The 20,758-nt window shown below is 38.5% G+C and overlaps 2 protein-coding genes across 3 annotated transcripts; both read left to right on the forward strand.

Annotated features, from left to right (window-relative positions):
- Positions 1-2,558: 2,558 nt before the first annotated feature.
- On the forward strand, positions 2,559-13,486 carry LOC137024003 (gastrula zinc finger protein XlCGF57.1-like). Of its 2 annotated transcripts, none has more exons than XM_067391152.1 (2): positions 2,559-2,673; positions 12,417-13,486. In XM_067391152.1, exons 1-2 carry the CDS (start codon positions 2,589-2,591, stop codon positions 13,361-13,363), a joined length of 1,032 nt encoding a protein of 343 aa, XP_067247253.1. In that variant the 5' UTR covers positions 2,559-2,588; the 3' UTR covers positions 13,364-13,486. The 2 variants fall into 2 exon arrangements, with proteins under 2 accessions (XP_067247253.1, XP_067247254.1); XM_067391153.1 differs by lacking the exon at positions 2,559-2,673 and adding an exon at positions 7,105-7,205.
- A 453-nt stretch (positions 13,487-13,939) lies between these two features.
- On the forward strand, positions 13,940-20,758 carry LOC137024004 (gastrula zinc finger protein XlCGF57.1-like). Its single transcript, XM_067391154.1, has 3 exons — positions 13,940-14,159; positions 14,917-15,068; positions 19,694-20,758. The coding sequence occupies exons 2-3, from the start codon at positions 14,984-14,986 to the stop codon at positions 20,635-20,637; spliced, it is 1,029 nt and encodes a 342-aa protein (XP_067247255.1). The 5' UTR covers positions 13,940-14,159; positions 14,917-14,983; the 3' UTR covers positions 20,638-20,758.

Raw genomic sequence — 20,758 nt, forward strand, 5'->3', positions numbered from 1 at the left:
CCGATACATATCATGTTTTATATTGCATGTTAAGGGGACATAATTGTGTTTATATACTTCTGTCAGTTCTCTAGGAATATTGACTCCTAAATATCTAATTATGTTATTATTTCAGTTACATTTTAAATGTTTTTGTATCTGTTTGCTTGGTTTATAGTTAAACGTTAAAATTTGGGTTTTATGGAAGTTTAATTTGTATCCCGAATAAGAGCCATATTTTTTAAGTAGGGATATTAATGTTGTCAAACTAATATCAGGTTTGATGAGAGTCATCAGAATGTCATCTGCATACAAAAAAATTTTGTATTCTGTATTGTATACAGTGACTCCAATAATATTTTCTGATTCTCTGATGGCTTGTGCCAATGGTTCAATAAACAATACAAATAGCGTTGCGCTCATCGCGCATCCTTGTCTACAGCCCCGTTTACACAACAGTCTTGAAGCGTGGGAAACACATTCTAGCTCCAAGTAGGCTTTATTCCCCAGCTGCTGAAGCATACTCACTAGAATGCAAACTCTTTGGAAGGGTGTCACATCTCCGTGGTCAACATTCGGACCATCAATTCTCAGCAATTCTTTGAAGGGCCAACTCATGGGGCTGTGGTTAAGTGCCTCAATGGTCTCTGAGAAATGGTATAACGAGTTGCAGTAGGAGTCGGCAATCAACAGTGCTTCCTCTGACTTCAGGTGAACAAGAAGCAATTTATTCCTTACATACATTGCAATTAACCACCCTTTTTCAAATGATCACATCTGAACAGAGAGACTTAAACAAAACAAAATTGAAATTTGATTTTATTTATTGCCCTTATATTCTGTGGAGAAACTAAGATGGAATAAGATAGATGCATTTATCATGAAAAGGATTCAGTTTTAGTTAATAAATTAAATATTACATCTCTCCGCAACCACAAACTTAAGTTTTAACTACAAATTTCAATGTGTTTGAACTTGTTTGCAATCTTCTGATCAAGAAGATCAAGATATTTTACATTATTCATTATTGAGAATATTACAAATGCTCAGTAGTTTGTATAATTATATTTAGATATGAGCCATAAGATTGAAAAAATCTCAGTAGCATTGAAAGCTTTGTGAATCTGTGATGTATTCTTTGAGTGCTTTATCTGATCATGTGAATGTATTTTCTGTGTGTGAATTTCTATTATTATTATTTTTTCAGAGCGTTACATAGGACTTTTATTTTGGTGTTGTGACATGACGTCATAAGGCTGCGCCATGCTCCTGCATCTGTGATTCTGCTGAAGAAAGGTTTGTGTTTTTTGTTTAAAAAAATGTTTAAATCTATACAACCCGTCAAAACAATTATATAGAAATCTATTATATTTTTTGAATCTAATATTATAATGCATATAATAATATTAACATTTTAACAGTTTTTATGAGTAAAGTATATATATATATATATATATATATATATATATATAGTAATGAACAGTTTTTATGATTAAACATGAAACAGAAAAGGAGCATCTCATTTCACTCTATATATTATGAATCAGTTCATCATAAACACGTCGTTTGGTCTCTGTAAAGTAATGATAGAGAAAATAAGCTTTTCAAACCCAATTCAGATTCAGTTGAATCAAATGATTCAGAGTTTGTAATCACTCGAATCACTGAATCACGCTGACGAGTCCTGCAGTTCACCACTGTAAATACAACAAGAACAACACAAACATGTGTAATGATGACTTCTACAAATATACTGTTTTCATGACAGTTTAATCTATTACATGTACATTACACAAGTAAATCATACATGACTAAATATTAATGGTTTGTATAATCTGTGCTGAAAGAGTTAGATCTATCTGAGCCAGACTCAGAGATTTAGGGTGTTTTCACACTTGTCAATCGATTGCATTGTGCCAAAACCCACTAAATTTGTTACAATGTTGCATTTCCTTCTTGGTTCAGTTTGCTTTCACAAGGTAATATTTCAAAGCATACCAAAATGTGTTTATGCAAGTCACATGCATGTACAACTGACCCTTATTGGTCAGAGTTTTCTCAGCATCATCCATTAAAATGACTGACAAGTTAACTTCATGAGCTTATTGTGGATTTGTTTGTACTGTCGAGACACATGCAAACACTATATGAATATTATAATGAAGCAAGAGCACGAATCAAGGCTTCATCAGGACAGCGTTCTGGCATGGATAAGCGTGAATACACAACATTTTAAGATGAAAAGGTGCTCTTTGGTTTTTAACTGCAGTAACTAATGTGCTCACTCACAGAATCAAACACTGCTGCATTTTATATAAAACATTTCCTGTTATGAAATATGTTGTGTCAGTTTTCTTTCACACCACAAGCGAACCGCTCCAGAGTTCGTTTGCAATCGGCGATTGCCGTGTTCATATATGCCTAAATGAACCGAGCCAAGGGAGAAAACGCACCAGGTTCTGAAATAAATATTCATGTGTGAAAGCACCCTTAGTTTTGATGTGTTTTTCTTTCTGTTAATTCATCTCATCTTAATCATGACAGAGTGTCCAAACACAGAGAAACTCCTGGTGAAGCGACTGAGATCCATGTGACACACTATTATAAAGATGGCATTTATTAAAGAGGAGAGTGAAGACGTGGAGATTGAAGAAACATTCAGAGTCAAACATGAAGAAACTGAGGAACAAACAGGTTGGTGTCATTTTCAGTCATTCTGTGTCATGATCTCTTTATCTCTGTTATTTGTCTTGTAACAAAATGAACGACATCATATTAAATTAGGAAAAACAATAAAGAAATAGGCAAAACAAACAATTCATTTTGTGTAACATTATAAATCCCAATATCTACTTATGAATTAAAGTGCCCCAATTTTGCTATTTTAAAGGGATTCCCTGGTGTTAAGACTTGAATGGCTTAATATAACATAAATTATGTCTCTTACTGACATATTTAGTAGAAAACCCATGAAAGATTTACGTTATTTAAAAAAATCCATGACATATTTTGGACAATGGGCAGCAATGTTTAGGTACACAGTCTACGTAGATGGTTCAAACGGTTGCACTCCGTGAGCTCCTGACTCTACCCTGTTGATATTTTTACCACAACACAACTTGGACTATAGAATACAATGCCACATTGTGCAGCTTTTGGTTGTAATTTCCAGTCGATGGTCAACAAGAGAAGTGATGTAAGTCTTTACTGCTTTACTAGCGATAAGACGAATAAAACTTCCATCCAAGGTCAAGGTCACTTTCATTTCTTAATATACATTGCACATAACCACATTTTTCAATTATTCTCAGGATTTCCACGAGCTTACTCTACTCTGATTGGCCACATGACTCAGACTTTTGGGATTGGAATACTCTCGCCCAGCACTAATGTGAATAACTGATGTAAAGTAGAAAGCATCCTGAAGCAGGTCTCCTATCACAAGGATCCCCTTTATATGTAATAAACGGAGCATAATCAGGATCAGTCTTTAGAGTTTTTAATTCAACAGAATCAGGGAGCATTTCTGAATACACAGAAGTAGACAATGTCTCTACTAATAATGCAGGAGCAGAATTTACCTTTTTACTTCACGATCTCAGCTTGCCCGCCAACACTGGACATTCATTCTTCCAGTGCCCCGTGTTTAAGCAATAATGGCAAACATTCACATCTGTTTTTCCACGCGCAAAGCTAACCGGCCTCTGAACAGGAGGCACATCAAATTTTCGTGAACGTTGCAGAGACAAATTTTCTCGGTGACTAATGCCACCACCTGCACGAGCATCAACAAATCCACTTTTATGGGTTAAAATAAATTAATCCGCCAATACTGCAGCTTCAGCAACCGTATTGGGTTTATTTTCATTGATATAGGTAGCAATGTTATCAGTAACAATGTTTCTAAATTGCTCCAACAAAATCAAATCCTGCAACTCCTCAAAAGTACTTACATTCGATGCGGCGCACCACCGATCAAAATGCACAGTCAGCTCCCTTCCCACTTCTACATGGGTCTGCCGATCCCCTTTTCGCCAATTCCTGAAGCGCTGGCGATACGCTTCTGGAACTAATTCATACACCTTCAAAATGGTAGACTTAACTTTATAATAATCCCTTCGATCCTCCACCGTAAGTGCCATATAAGCTTCCTGTGCTCTCCCTGTAATGACACTTTGAAGCATCACTTCACGATCCGTAACCGGCCAATTACGTTCCTCTGCAATACTCTCAAACAAGGAGAAGAAAACGTCGGGATCGCGTTCATTAAATTTTGGGTGCAATTTTAAATTACCTACCACATCGAATGCACGCGAGAAACTTTCATTCAGAGGTGCACCTTCAGAAGCTAATTTACCTTCACCGATCAATTTCAACCTTTGAATTTGTAATTCAAATTCCCTGGACAACCTTTCAGATTCCAACTGCTGAGTATGTTTAAGCTGTAATAATTCAATTTTGCGTCGTTTAAGCATATCATCCATTTTTAATCTTTCCAATTCAAATTCACGATCTATAATTACCTTAGCCATCTCTCGATCATGTATTTGCTGCATTTCAAGAATTTCCTTTCTCTGATCAAACGATAAGCCTGAAAATATATCCACTGATTCTCTCGTCTTCCCAAAATCCGAAATGGACAAAATATTTTTCTCACTCAACTTTGCTTTCAAAGCGGCTTTTAACTCATTCTTTTTCAAGCGTTTATCTAATTCTGTAATCTCATAATGTTCCACAAGTTCCCACAATTGCCCTTTATCTAACGAATTTAATAATCCTTCAGAAGGAGCTTTAATAAAATCTCCAATGGATGCCATTCTTAAATTTCCAATTCACAGATTCACAGGCACACACAAAAAAATATGGTCAACACAGATGAGAAATAATTCATAATTCCTCTTGCTAAACTACGCCCATTCCACCCCACTATACTTCCTAAACCTAATCTTCATGCAACTCCCCAGAGTCGAGCGCCTTTAAACACAAATACCGCTGGCCGAGAAATGAGCAAATCTGCCCAATCCACAAACCACGGCCGTGTACTCAACCCAGGAGTCTGCACAAAAATAAAAAACAAAAACAACAATCCAACGCTAAGCGTTGCTAAAGCCTAACAGGGGAATGAATCAAATCTCATCTTGTAATCTACCCAGACTTACCTATGAAAATGTGAACAAACTGCTTTAATTATTGCGTCCGTCTCCTACCACTATCGATTTCTTTACCCCAAACACAATCAAATTAATCAAACGAAAATCATAATAACGTGATTAACGCATTAGCCAATTCAACGCAATTCAACGCGGACGAGCCCCCATTTGTTACAGCTGGCTCGTAGACTGTAACAAACAGGAGACCAGACGCGCCAATTCTTTGCAGAAAGCGTTTATTTTACACAAGAAAAACATAAATATAATATAAATAATCGTTTAAGGGCCGGGCAAGACACTCAGCGTAACGCAGGCCAGCAAGCGCCATGCTGGAACCAAACGGCCTTTCAACCAAAGCCCCCGCACAACTAGTCTCAGTGGCATTTAACTCCGCATCCAACGAGTGTCAGGTGTGTCGGCCACGCCCCCTCCAGACGGCACCTAAGAAATCACACACACCCAACAGGACGCACAGCGTAGACTGAGACGTCACAATCGCGCAAAGGGGTGTGCAAAACTTTTATCTGTTGACAGCCTTAATAGTATTGAGGTAAATGCAAACAAGTTTATTTTCATTTAAAATTAAATGGGAAAAATTAGGATGTCTTTGTATTTTCTTATCAGTGTTGCTACTGCAGATGCAGTGTCTTCATGAGATGAGCTGTCATCTTGGTCCCCTGCTCTCTTACTGAGCCCCTGTTCCATCTGCTGGGCCTGAGTCTGTATTCAATAGAAAATGAGGCTAATACATATTGATCTGTATTGAGACCTGTTCAGAAGTCCTTCTCATCGGATCCTCCTCCAGTCTAAAGGCTGATTTATACTTCTGCGTCGGACCGACGCCGGAGCCTCTGCACCGTAGCCTATGCACCGTAGCCTATGCATCTGTTTTCATTTATACTTCTGCGTCATTGTCCGTGTCGACATGCAAACAGACCACTAGTAGGCAGTGTCCACAGTCATGTTGAGTATCAAAACAAAAGCCGAAGAAGAGGCAGCTTGTCATGTACGTTGTCAAAAGAAGTTTACCAACAGAAGCAGCAGAGAAGCAGCAAATAGGTAACGACTTTTGTTGCAGTTTAACAGTATGTGTCCCCTGAAACAGAACGTTTTTCATTCCTATGGAAGTTGAAAGTGCTCGCTCTTGAAGACATTTTTGTAGAGGTGCACGTCAGGCTACGCGTGGTACAAACAGGCTACACCGTAGCTACAGCGTACACTTGATGCAGAAGTATAAATCAGCCTTAAGAATCTGACCAGGGTTGGGCTCCTTTCAACTGAGACACTGGTTGAAGTGTAAAGTATCTTTGTAACTTTGGAAAGCTGTTCTGCTTTCCGAAATTCTCATCAGAAACTCTCTGCAGTCTGAAAAATATAATCATAATAATCATAATCATATCATATCATAATCCAGTTTAATTCGCTGGAATATGAGCAGAAGAGTTTTATGAGCACAATGGAGTCAAATAGAGATATGTTTTAATGAATGATGTTGCAAATGATTTGTCTAAACTATTTGGGAGGATCAGAAGGACCTAATCTTCCTGATGTTGTACAAGGCAAATCTGCAGGTCTGGGGCAGTTCAAGCAATGTGGTCTAATTATCAGTCACGACTCCAAGGTTCCTGGCTGTCCTGGATGGAGTTATGTTAGACAAACCTAGCTGAATGGAGAAGTTGTGATGGAGTGTTCAATTCAATTCAATTCAAATTTATTTGTATAGCGCTTTTCACGATAGATATCATTTCAAAGCAGCTTTACAGAAAATGGATGTCAACATTACAATTTAAAGAATGTAGTTACCAAATAATATACTTTAGGTAATTACAATCACTGTTAGCAGTTTAACTGAAGGTAGAAGTAATGAGCTCCTGGAAAATTAATTACATTAACAATAAATTAGGATATAGAGATTGTGCAATGTGCATGTTGATCTAGATGATTGTGTCTCCTGAAGTCCTCGCAGGAGCTGGCGCCGTCTCTTCACAGGTGATGGTCATCTGAGGTCTTCTTAAGAGGCTGGATCCAAACTGAAGCTGATGTACTCTCTAGTCACCTCAGGGCGGGTGTCCCGAGGTAAAACAGAAAAGCAAAAGGAGAACAATTAGCGTAGCTGCTGTTCATAACATTAAGCAAAGATAGTCATGTGCAGTTGATCTGGTATGAGATGCATTATGTGAATGCTTGGCTAAAGAGATGCGTCTTTAATCTAGATTTAAACTGGGTGAACGAGTCTGAGCCCCGAACATTATCAGGAAGGCTATTCCAGAGTTTCAGAGCCAAATGTGAAAACGCTCTCCCTCCTTTAGTGGACTTAGATATCCTAGGTACAACCAGAAGTCCAGAGTTTTGTGATCTTAAAGAGCGTGAAGGATTGTAGGGCGATAGAAGATTGGTTAAGTACACAGGAGCTAAACCATTTAGAGCCTTATAGGTCATTAGCAATACTTTATAATCGATACGGAACTTAATGGGTAACCAGTGTAGAGATGATAAGATTGGTGTTATATGATCATATTTTCTTGACCTGGTAAGAACTCTAGCAGCTGCATTTTGGACTAATTGTAGCTTGTTTATTGAGGAAGCAGGACAACCAGCTAATAATGCATTACAGTAATCTAGTCGAGACGTCATGAAAGCATGAACTAACTTTTCTGCATCAGAAATAGATAACATATTCCGTATTTTAGCAATGTTTCTGAGGTGAAAGAAGGCTGTTTTTGTAACATATGAAATATGATTTTCAAAGGACAAGTTGCTGTCTAATATAACACCCAGGTCTTTAACTGTCGTGGATGGAGTAACAGTACATCCTTCTAAATGCAGATTGTAGTCTGAGAGATTCTGTGTACAGGTTTTTGGTCCAATAAGTAATACTTCAGTCTTATCTGAATTTAATAGAAGAAAATTACTAGTCATCCAATGTTTTACTTCTTTAACACACTCTGTCAGTTTGGATAATTTAGAGATTTCATCTGGTCGTGATGAAATATATAACTGAGTATCATCGGCATAGCAGTGGAAACTAATCCCATGTTTTCTTATAATATTGCCGAGTGGCAGCATGTAGATTGAAAATAGCAGAGGGTCTAACACTGATCCTTGCGGCACTCCATAGTTTACTATCGTTATCTTAGATTTTTCCCCGTTTATATAAACAAAATTGTGACGGTCTGATAGGTATGACTTAAACCACCGTAATGCCTGTCCCTGAATACCAGTGTAATTTTGTAGTCGATCTAGGAGTATTTTATGATCTATAGTGTCAAACGCAGCACTGAGATCAAGTAACACTAGTATTGAGACACAGCCCTGGTCAGAAGCTAGAAGCAAGTCGTTTGTAATTTTAACGAGCACAGTTTCTGTGCTATGATGAGATCTGAATCCTGACTGGAATTTTTCATAGATGGAGTTTTTTTGCAAGAAGGAGCACAATTGGACCGACACCACTTTTTCTAGTATTTTAGACATAAATGGAAGATTTGAGATGGGTCTGTAATTTGCTAATATGTTTGGATCTAATTGTGGTTTCTTAATGAGAGGCTTAATAACTGCTAGCTTGAACGGTCGTGGGACATGACCTAGAGATAAAGACGAGTTGATAATATTGAGAAGAGGCTCTTCTGCTACAGGTAACAGTTCTTTCAGTAGTTTAGTGGGTATTGGATCTAATAAACATGTTGTTGGTTTAGACGCAGTAATAAGTTTATTTAGCTCTTCCTGTCCTATAGTTGTAAAGCACTGCAACTGTTCTTGAGGGGCGATAATTGAGGCTGAATCATAAAACTCTGTCAAAGGTTGTACATTTACAATTTTATTTCTGATACTATCGATTTTTTCATTAAAGAAATTCATAAAGTCATCACTATTAAACTGTAATGAAACATTTTGTTCTGGTGATGTCTGTTTATTTGTTAATCTAGCTACTGTACTAAATAAAAACCGTGGATTGTTTTGGTTATTCTCTATGAGTTTGCGGAGATGCTCGGCCCTGGCTGCTTTTAGAGTCTTTCTATAGCGGGACGAACTGTCTTTCCACGTGATTCTGAAGACCTCTAAACGAGTTTGTCTCCATTTGCGTTCTAGATTACAAGTTTCTCTTTTCATAGCGCAAGTAATACTGTTGTACCAAGGTACAGTATTTTTCTCTCTAACCTTTTTTAATCTCATCGGTGCAACAGTATCTAATGTACTAGTAAAAATGGTGCACATACTGCTAGTCATTTCCTCAAGATCATTTGTGTGTTTAGGTACGATGAGCAGCTGAGACAGATCAGGCAGTTTATTTGTGAATTTATCTGTAGTTGTCGGGAGAATTGTTCTGCCTAGTCGATATCGTGGCGCAATTTGACAAATATCATCAGTATGCAGTACGCATGTTACAAGATAGTGATCAGAGACATCATCACTTTGCGGTAGAATTTCTATATCGGTAGGATTTATTCCATGTGATATAATTAAATCTAGAGTATGATTAAAACGGTGAGTGGGTCCAGTGACGTTTTGTTCGACCCCAAATGAGTTTAGTAAATCTGTAAACGCAGGCCCTAATGCATCATTTATATTGTCTACATGAATGTTAAAATCTCCAACAATCAGTGCTTTATCGACGTTGACCAATAGGTCTGAGAGAAAGTCTGCAAACTCTTTTAGGAAATCAGCATAAGGCCCTGGAGGTCTATAAATGATAGCCAAAGCAAGAGATAGTAGCGACTTTTTACTTATATCTGAGAGTGTAACATTTAGCATAAGAATTTCAAATGAATTAAACCTGTAGTTTGTTCTCTGAGTAACATTAAGTATCTCTCTATAGATTGTTGCTACACCACCGCCACGGCCAATCAGGCGGCATTTATTTTTATAACGGTAGCCAGGTGGACAAGACTCATTAAGACCAAAATAATAATTTGCTTTAAGCCATGTTTCAGTAAGGCAGATTACATCAAGACTATTATCCGTGATAATTTCATTTATGATAACTGCCTTCGGTGTCAGCGATCTAATGTTTAGTAGCCCTAGCTTTAGAGATTGTTTTTGTTCAGTAATTTTACAAAAATCTGGTTTGATCACGATTAGGTTTTTTCTAGATCCTTTATTTTTATTGTTAAACCTCACTATTCGGGGAATAGACACAGTTTCTATAGACTGTACTACACTCACATTTCTATCAATGAAGTGGGCAGAACACAGACTGTGATTTGAGGTTTGACTTACTAGTCATATGGTGCGAAGCGTCTTGGAGATGTTCTCTGACAGAAGATCAGCTCCGATGCTGCTGGGGTGCAGGCCATCAGCACGGAAAAGCCTAGGACGCTCCCAGAAAAGATTCCAATTATTTACAAAGAGCAGCTTCTGTTCATTACACCAAGACATCAACCATTCATTTAGAGCAAATAATCTACTGAACCTTTCATGTCCTCGTCGGTACGTCAGAAGCGGTCCGGACACGATGATCTTTGTCGCGGGCGATGTGGCTCGTACCGTCTCGATCAGGCTTCTGAAGTCCTGCTTCAGCACCTCCGTCTGCCGCATCCTGGTGTCGTTCACCCCCGCGTGCTAGTGTTAGGTTGGCCGGGACCACAAGCAGCTCTGTCTTTGCGAAGTTGAGTTGAAGGTGGTGGTCCTTTATCCAGCAGAAACTGTCTGTCAGGCAGGCTGAGATACAAGCAGCTACCGTTAGATCATGAGAGGAATGAGAGGTAGAGTTGTGTGTCATAGTGATGACATATAGAAGAAGAGAAGTGGTCCAAGCACTGAGCCCTGAGGCACCCCAGTAGCTAGATGATGTGACTTGGAGACCTCACCCTCCATGACACCCTGAAGGACCTACCTGAGAGGTAAGACTTGAACCATTGAAGTTCTTTGAGATGCCCTTTGTCTTGAGGTTTGACAGAAGGATCTGGTGGTTAACTGTGTCAAAAGCAGCAGACAGATCCAGCAAGATGAGTACTAAGGATTTAGAAGCTGCTGTAGTCAGTCTTAGGGCCTCAGTAACTGAGAGCAGGGCAGTTTCAGTCGAGTGTCTGCTTTTGATACCAGACTGGTTGTTGTCCAGGAGGTTGTTCTGTGTAAGAAAGGTATAGACTTGGTTGGAAAATGGCTTGTTAAATTGTTTTGGCAATGAATGGAACTAGAAGACAGAGGAAAAATATGCAAGTTGTTTGGATTGCACTGCCTCCTATGTGTGATGTGATTCATGTGTGTTAGTAATAGTAGGGATGTGGAGCAACATAGTGAAAAAGCAGTCACAAAATAAAAAGCTTAGAAAAAGTTGTGTAGAAAGGTAGAGAAGGAAAGAACAAAAAAAGTAAAACTCAAGTGCCTTGTCAGTGTCCTTGCTCGGTGGAGTCATGCAGGTAGAGTAGCTAGTCTTTACCCTGTTTGGTGTTCACGCGATGAGGGCTTCATACGAGGGCTGCCGTGGTATACTTAACGATTATATACTCACCTGAAATTTCAGCACAAAGATATTGTCTCCTCCTGTTGCTTGTTGCTTCTCACATTAATTTGAATAGGAGAAAAAACAAGAAAGCTTAAATGTTAAATGTATGTGCATGCCTTCATCTGTAGTTTTGGAGGAGGACTCATGTGGTGGGCATGTTGAAAGAAGCTCTGTGGCAGGAGAACGCTGAGAGGGTGACTGCACTTGTAGTTGAAGACGGAGCAACTTTCTGCTCATAAGTTTACTCAGTGCACTGCCTAGCCCTTCATCAGATTTGCTGTGTTGCCGGTCTAGGCAGGAATTATCTTGTCGCAAATATTGCATTGCACATGGTTTGCATGGAGCCTAGTGAAATGTAGCCACACTTTTGATCTGTTCCACATCTTTTACATCTATTGGGTAGGGTTGGATGGCTTACACTCTACAGCCTATATACAGTGTATATATACACTTCTTTCCACCGTAGGTGCTTTTGGGAAATGCACCCCTGGTTAAGCAGAGAGTGTCATTGTAAGGCAGGGGTAAATCTCCTGGAGAGCCACAGCCCTGCTGAGTTTATAGCACATTCCCACCGGTAGCAAAGGTAAAACTGCCTGCTCTTGCTGCAGTTGAGTTGGGACCTGCGGAATCCCAATCCAGTGTGCTACTGTGGATTTTTATAAGGGCTTTGGTATCTGCCTGCTTGAAAGTATTTGAGACGTGTGCTAAAGAAAGCAAAGAATGAACAATATTGACAAGAGGTTTTGAGATTACAGGTTACACATTTTTCAGTTGTTTAGTGGGAATAGGATTCAGCATGCATGGTCTAAATGGTGTTAACTTGAATTTGTTTATTTTTACCCTAGGCCTGATGGAGCTGAAGTCAAGATGGAGTCAAAAACTGAATGAAATGGAAGACAAATATCAGGATGAGAAATGTCATGATTTTATGACTGAAGAAACATCTGTTAGTTACTCACAGACTCATAAAACAGAAACTACAAACCTCCAGATGAGAGTTCACACTGGAGAGTGCTCTTTGACCTGCCAACAGTGTGAAAAGTGTTTCAGTCGAAAAGAAAGCCTTAAAGTCCACATGAGAATTCACACTGGAGAGAAGCCTTACACCTGTCAACACTGTGAAAAGGGTTTCTATCGAAAAGAAAGCTTTAGAGTCCACTTGAAAATCCATGCTGGAGAGAAGCCGTTCATTTGCACTAATTGTGGAAAGAGGTTTACACAGAAAAAAACCCTTGATGTCCATTTGAAAGTTCACACTGGAGAGAAGCCTTTCACCTGCAAACTGTGTGAGAAGAGTTTCTCACTACAAGCAAATCTTAAGACTCACATGAGAGTTCACACAGGAGAGAAGCCGTTCATATGCTCTCAGTGTGGAAAGAGTTTCAGATATAAAGAAAGCCTTAATCATCACATGAGGATTCACTCAGGAGAGAACTGTTTTATTTGTGATCAATGTGAAAGGAGTTTCACTGACAGTAATCACCTTAAGAATCATATAAAAAATCACATCGTAGTGAAGCCTTACATATGTCATCACTGTGGAAAGAGTTTCACATACAGAGCAAACCTTGAGGATCACATGAGAATCCACACTGGAGAGAAGCCTTTCACCTGCCCTCATTGTGGAAAGAGTTTCACTCTTAAAGGAAACCTTAAGATTCACATGAGGGTTCACACTGGAGAGAAGCCTTACAAGTGTCTTCAGTGTGAGAAGAGTTTCAAATATCACGCAGACCTGAAACGGCATTTGAAATCTCATTCTGAAAAGAAAAAGCCATTTTCTGCAGTGTGACAAGAGATTTAGAAAAGGAGAAATTTGAGCAATCATCTGCTCATTCACTCTAGAGAAAGACAATTTTAGATGGTGTAATAGAAATATCACACTTACATAAATAAATACCTAAATAAAAATACATCAAGCCATGTAAATGTGAGAGCCTGTTTGTGTTCTGTTTGACATCAGAGCTACTTTTACACCACAGCTGCATGTGGGCTTCTTCTGATTGTTCACCTTCATGACCGCTTCTTTTATTTGTATTATTATTTTAATTTATGTTCTTCACCTCTTTATACTTTCGCTTGAGGCTTTATTTTATCTTTGTGCATATTAAATCCAGTGGCCACACCTGAACATCATCTTTACTATTGTTTCACATATTAAGTGGTTGAGGTAGACAACCTTTAACTTGTAAAGGTTTTGCTCTGTATGTTTTGCAATGTATTTGTTGGGTGTTCTGAATATGCTGTAAAATGATCTCTAATTTCTGAGAACGGCTCCAGTTGGGGATCAAACACCCAAAACTGGGACTGTCCCCAATCAACCTACTCCACACACAATGCCCTCCATGTTAAAGTTTCTGCATGATTTTACGTTTTTAAGATGATTTAAGAACTTCAGGGGCTTTATCTATTGATTGCTTTTGGAAATCAGTGATTTAACAGTTGATTAATTTCTTTATCTGATCATTTAAATGTGTTTTCTGTATGTGAATTTATATTGCGTGTGAACAGGACTTTTATTTTGGTGTTGTGACATGACGTCATAAGGCTGCGCCGCGCTGCTGCTTCTGTGATTCTTCTGAAGAAAGGTTTGTGTTTTTAATCATTTATAGTATTTAAATCAATACAACCATTTCAGGCAATTTTATAGAAAACTATTAAATATATATATATTTTTTTCAATGAACATTGTAATGTATTTAATAACAGAAATGAATATAATTTTTATGAGTAAAGTGCATAAATAACTGTAATGAGCAGGTGTTTTGTGAGTAAACATGTAACAGAAAAGATGCATCTCTTTTCACTCCCAATATTCTGAATCAGTTCAACATAAGCACTGTTTGGTCTCTGACCAAGAATAGCTTATAAGAGAGTAATAGTTATAAGTTATAAGAGAGTTTTTTAAAACCATATTCAATTGAATCAAATGATTCAGAGTTTGTAATCGTTTGAATCACTGAATCACACTGACGACTCCTGCAGTTCACCAGTGTAAATACAACAAGAACAACACAAACATGTGTAATGATGACTTCTACAAATATACTGTTCTCATCACAGTGTAATCCATTAAATATGATCTACCAATCAATACACACCACATTTAAATAATTAGACAGACAATTAATATTTATGCATTAATATGTGTTCTATTAATGAATTTGTAGTGCTAGTTTTGAGTGTTTTTAGTCTAATCGGGTCATTTAAGTCCATTAACTCTCTCTCTCTGACTCTCTCACCAGTGCACTGAACTACTGAACTAGATCTGATTGAGACACACTCAGATATTTAGTTGTGATGTGTTTTTCTTTCTGTTAATTATTCTCACCTTAATCATGACAGAGTGTCCAAACACACAGAGAAACTCCTGGTGAAGCGACTGAGATCCATGTGACACACTATTATAAAGATGGAGTTTATTAAAGAGGAGAGTGAGGACGTGAAGATTGAAGAAACATTCAGAGTCAAACATGAAGATACTGAGGAACAAACAGGTTGGTACCAAAATGAATGACCACATTAAATTAGTTAAAATAATTTAGAAACAGGCAAAACAAACAATTTATTTTGTGTAACATTATTAAACCCAATATCTTATGATAGATTGGTCTACTCTCGCCCAGCACTAATGTGAATAACTGATGTAACATAAACATTTGTTAACCAAATCTTTATCTTTACTCAAAGTTGAAAGAACGACAGACAGTCTGCATTAAACAAGTGACTGATGAGCAGCGGGCACCGGTATCAATAAGAAAACAATATTTCTTCCCATGTACACGCAAATCAGTTTTGTTATTATCATATTTTAGAGTGAACATGGAAGTTCTTGGGGTTCCTTCACTCCGTAGGCATCCCTATTGGGGAGTCCGTTCTGTTTGGTATTTGTTATTGGTTGTTTGGTTGGAGTTTGACTTCTGCTTTTTGTTTGTCCCTCTCTTTCTTTCTCCCATCGCATATTCATTTCCTGCACTCTATTGCCCAATGGCAGAGTCTGCCGCAATAATTACATCTCCCTGGTCTGTGTGGGGCCTCTTCCCCCTGTTCTGCTGTTGTCTGTCAAAATGGAGGTTCAGTTTTATTTGTCACCCCGTTATCACCCAAAAATCTAACTCTCCTACTCGAGCACAAAATTCCTCCACAACCAACTCAGTAATTCTTGATGTGGTTACTTTTATCAGATGGTTTGAATTCATATTGTTCAGACATGTGTTAATGAACAGTGTGCTATGATCTCATCCTTTTTTAATCAATTTACAAACGCTGCGGTGGATTCTTCTGGCTGCTGTTTAACGTTAACTGCGTAGAATATATTTCTTTTAGAAATCGCCCATCTCTCTATCATCCTTTCTAGATCCTCATAAAATGTCTCTACGTGGTCTTCCTCCTCCCACAACAGTTCATTAGGATTAACTGCCGGACCTTTTCCAATCATTTTATGGTTGTCTGTTCTCAGAGAGGAACATGCATCAATTGATTATCACCCTATCTGCCACATCATCCCCAAAGTTTTGTCCGTTGTGCATAGCAGGTATGAATTTTCAGGATCTTCACATATTTCTCCGGATGAGAGGGTGAAGGCAGATTGTTACATATGCTTTCGATGTCACTTGCTTTAGCAGGGTGCATTTGATTTTAACGCTAGCCTCTCCAGACCCTTATCCCAGCATGTTTTTTTTTTAAATGTTTATTCAGTGTCAATGTACTTTTCTGTGGGAAAAAAAAATCCTCAAAGCATAGGGTTACATATACATTACTTGGGCTTTGCGGTCCTCTTAAGAGGGATTAAACATACCTCATAACACACATGAAACCCTCATTCTGCCCAGTTTTGTCATTTAAGTCTCTAAACAAAGGGGATGATATGAGATGAATACATTAAAAAACAAAGAACATCAATTCAGATGAAGAATTAAAATACTATAAATATAAACCTATATATTCATAAGTACAAAAAAGAAAGAAAAACAGCAACAACAACAACAAAAAACCCCACACACATGAAAAGTTAAATACACAAGTCTAGGATCCAATAGACTGCTGGTTATAGTTCTGCACGGGACTGTTTTCTTGAATGAATGAATGAAAGCTGGGTAATGTAAAAAAAATATATATATATATATTAATGCCCTTACCGATACCGTGAATTCGATTTTATGAAGTGAGGTTAATAAACGTAATTTCGGGAGGAGTACGCCCGTCTAATCTTCCAATTAATACAGAGGTATAAAACCAGCATCTTTCCTCTTCCTGTTGTTAGTTCTTTTGGCATCCCTCTTCCTCCCCTTCTCCACCTTTTGTACTTATTTTTGCCTGTTATAGGGGGGCAATCGGAGCTCGAGTAGGATATTCTTTCCGAGCCCCTCTATAGCAGACAGCAAGCCAAATCTGTTTACCACTTACGCTAAGATTATATTATATTGAGTTTGTTTACAGACTCAAAGTTTCATCTCCTGAGCCACTGCACAAAATAAAGTTCAAATAGTCTTCAGTGCAAAATGAACAGTTTCAAGTCAGTATGTGAGGCTCACTGCTGCATACTTAAGATCTTTAAATCAGTCAGCAGTTCTTCAAAAAGTGTGCATGTCTGCTATTTTAGGAGACAAACAAGCCTGCTCCTGATTGATAATAGCCCCAGCATTAGAAAATGAGCCTGTAGATGATGCTTGCACAGAGATCCCTTGTTGACATTTGCCGTTTGAACAAAAAAGTAATGTAATAAAGAAAAATATAAAATACTATTGAGGTAAATGCAAACAAGTTTATTTTCTTCTGAAAATTGAATGGTAAAAATTAGGATGTCTTTATGTTTTCTTATCAGTGTTGCTACTGCAGATGCACTGTCTTCATGAGATGAGCTGTCATCTTGGTCTGAATTTGCTGAAATATAGTTTTATGAGCAATATGGAGTCAAATAGAGAGATGTTTTAATGAATGATGCTGCAAACGATTTTTCTAAACTATTTGGGAGGATCAGAAGGGCCTAATCTTCCTGATGTTGTACAAGGCAAATCTGCAGGTCCAGGGCAGTTCAAGCAATGTGGTCTGATTATCAGTCACGACTCCAAGGTTCCTGGCTGTCCTGGATGGAGTTATGTTAGACAAACCTAGCTGAATGGAGAAGTTGTGATGGAGTGTTAGGACCACAAGCAGCTCTCTCTTTGCAAGGTTGAGTTGAGGCAGGCTGAGATACAAGCAGCTACCGTTAGATCATCTGGTTGGAATGAGTGGTAGAGTTGTGTGTCATCAGCATAGCAGTGATAGGAAAAACCATGTTCCTGAATGACAGATCCTAGTGATGACATGACATGTAGAAGAAGAGAAGTGGTCCAAGCACTGAGCCCTGAGGCACCCCAGTAGCTAGATGATGTGACTTGGAGACCTCATCCCCCATGACACCCTGAAGGACCTACCTGAGAGGTAAGACTTGAACCATTGAAATGCGGTTCCTGAGATGCCCTTCGACTTGAGGGTTGATCTGGAAGGATCTGGTGGTTAACTGTGTCAAAAGCAGCAGACAGATCCAGCAAGATGAGTGCTGAAGATTTGGAAGCTGATCTAGTCAGTCTTCGAGCCTCAGTAACTGAGAACAGGGCAGTTTCAGTCGAGTGTCTGCTTTTGATACCAGACTGGTTGTTGTCCAGGAGGTTGTCCTTGTTGTGGCAAATTCGATGTTCCTTCAATTCTGGTCTCAAAGAAAACTCTGAGTCGAATCTCCAGGTCCCAGGAGTTTAACTTTATTGACAAGCAAAAAAGTGAAATGCCAGCTCCACATCTGAATCTCAGTTTTTATAAATTTTTCTTATCTGTTAAAACTGTGTAAAAAAAAAATGAAATAGACGAACGAACTGATGTGACAAAATCAGGCCAAAACAAAGTTTGTTTTGTGTTCTTTTTGGAAGTTTGAACCGGCTTGCCAAAGCGAACTTTCAGGAAAAGTTGCAAAACAACTTCGTACTACCATTGGTCGATGACGATAACTAAATAGGTGTGCGCCAAGGCTCTGCCTTCATTTGTGTGGAATGCTTCTATGACTCATTTCGTCTGTAGTTTGTTGAGGTAAGAGCTCCGTGAGTAAAAACATGAACACACTGGAGTTCTACAGTTCTTTTCCATGATCTTATTTATAGGTGCGTTCCTCCCTTTCTCCTCCTGGAGTACTCCTCCTGGAGTACTCCTCCCAAGTACTCCCCAACATTTTCACCACAGTCACTTCTCCAATTAAACTGCAGGTGTTACTTATGCAAGAGATAATTGTCTTTTTAAGGGTGGCTGATTGCCAACTAGTCTACATCTTTTGACTTAATCTCTCGTGGTGGAATCCTGCCAATTGATGGTCAACCCTTCCTCATAGGCAAAATGTAAAATTGTATCAAAAACTCTCAACACTTCCTGGAGTCAAACAGCCTTCATGTGACACCCTTTATAATGATCTCATACATTTCACATCTTCCTGTTGTCTGGTTGACAACAACCAGCAAAACATGCTTAGTGGCCAAACTAATTTCTCAGATACATCTGACCTTTGTAATCACGTAGGTCTCAAAACACGTCTGGCTTTTATAGTAAGCAAACTAATTCTACAATTGTTTTCTTTAGGAAAGATAAAATACTTTGTCATTCTGTGCAAGAAAGGTAGTGACTTGGTTAAAAAAAAAAACCAAGTGACTTGTTCAATTGTTTTAGCAATGAATGGAACTAGAAGACATAGGAAAATTATGCAAGTTGTTTGGATTGCACTGCCTCCTAGGTGTGACATGATTTATGTGCACAAGTAATAGAAGGGATTTAATGGAGTATATTTTTGACCTCACATTCCCACCGGCAGCAAAGGTAAAACCGCCTGCTCCTGCTGCATTTGAGTCGGGACCTGCGGGATCCCAATCCAGTGTACTACTGTGGATTTTTATAAGGGCTTTGATAACTGCCAGCTTGAAAGTATTTGGGAAATGTCCTAAAGAAAGCAAAGAATGAACAACATTGACAAGAGGTTCTGAGATTACAGGTTACATGTTTTTCAGTTGTTTAGTGGGTATAGGATTCAGCATTCATGTTGTTGGATTTGCAGTTTTACACGTCTAAATGGTGTTAACTTGAATTTGTTTCTTTTTTTCCCTAGGCCTGATGGAGCTGAAAGAGGAAAGTCAAGAACCGAATGAAATGGAAGAGAAAAATCAGTATGAGAAATGTCATGATTTCACGACTGGAGAACAATCTATTAGTTATTCACAGACTCATAAAACAGACACTAGAAACCGCCAGATGAGAGTTCACACTAGAGACAAGCCTCACACCTGCCAACAGTGTGGAAAGAGTTTCAGTCGAAAAGAAAGTTTTGAGACTCACATGAGAATTCACACTGGAGAGAAGCCTTTCACCTGTCAACAGTGTGGGAAGTGTTTTACTCGAAAAGAAAGCCTTAAAGTCCACTTGAAAATCCATGCTGGAGTGAAGCCGTTCATATGCCCTCAGTGTGGAAAGAGATTTACACAGAAAAAAAACCTTAATGCCCACATAAGAAATCACACTGGAGAGAAGCCTCACACCTGCAAACTGTGTTCGAAGAGTTTCTCACTACAAACAAATCTGAAGACTCACATGAGAGTTCACACAGGAGAGAAGCCGTTCATATGCTCTCAGTGTGGAAAGAGTTTTAGACAGAAAGTAAGCCTTAATGATCACATGATGATTCACACAGGAGAGAACTGTTTTATTTGTGATCAGTGTGAAAGGAGTTTCACTGACAGTAATCACCTTAAGAATCATGTAAAAAATCACACCGTAGTGAAGCCTTACATATGCCGTCAATGCGAAAAGAGTTTCACATACAGAGCAAAACTTGAGGAACACATGAGAATCCACACTGGAGAGAAGCCTTTCACCTGCCCTCATTGTGGAAAGAGCTTCACACTTAAAGGAAACCTTAAGATTCACATGAGGGTTCACACTGGAGAGAAGCCTTACAAGTGTCTTCAGTGTGAAGAGTGTTTCACATATCACACAGAACTGAAACGGCATTTGCAAACTCATTCTGAAAAGAAAATGCCATTTTCCTCAGTGTGATAAGGTTTAGTATAAGGAGCAATTTCAACAATCAACTGCGCAGTCACTGTGGAGAAAGACAATTGTCATCAGTGTAATAAAAAATATCACACTTACATAAATAAATACCTAAATAAAAATA

Source organism: Chanodichthys erythropterus, chromosome 8, assembly GCF_024489055.1.
Source record: "Chanodichthys erythropterus isolate Z2021 chromosome 8, ASM2448905v1, whole genome shotgun sequence".
In the NCBI taxonomy this organism is placed as follows: Eukaryota; Metazoa; Chordata; class Actinopteri; order Cypriniformes; family Xenocyprididae; genus Chanodichthys; species Chanodichthys erythropterus.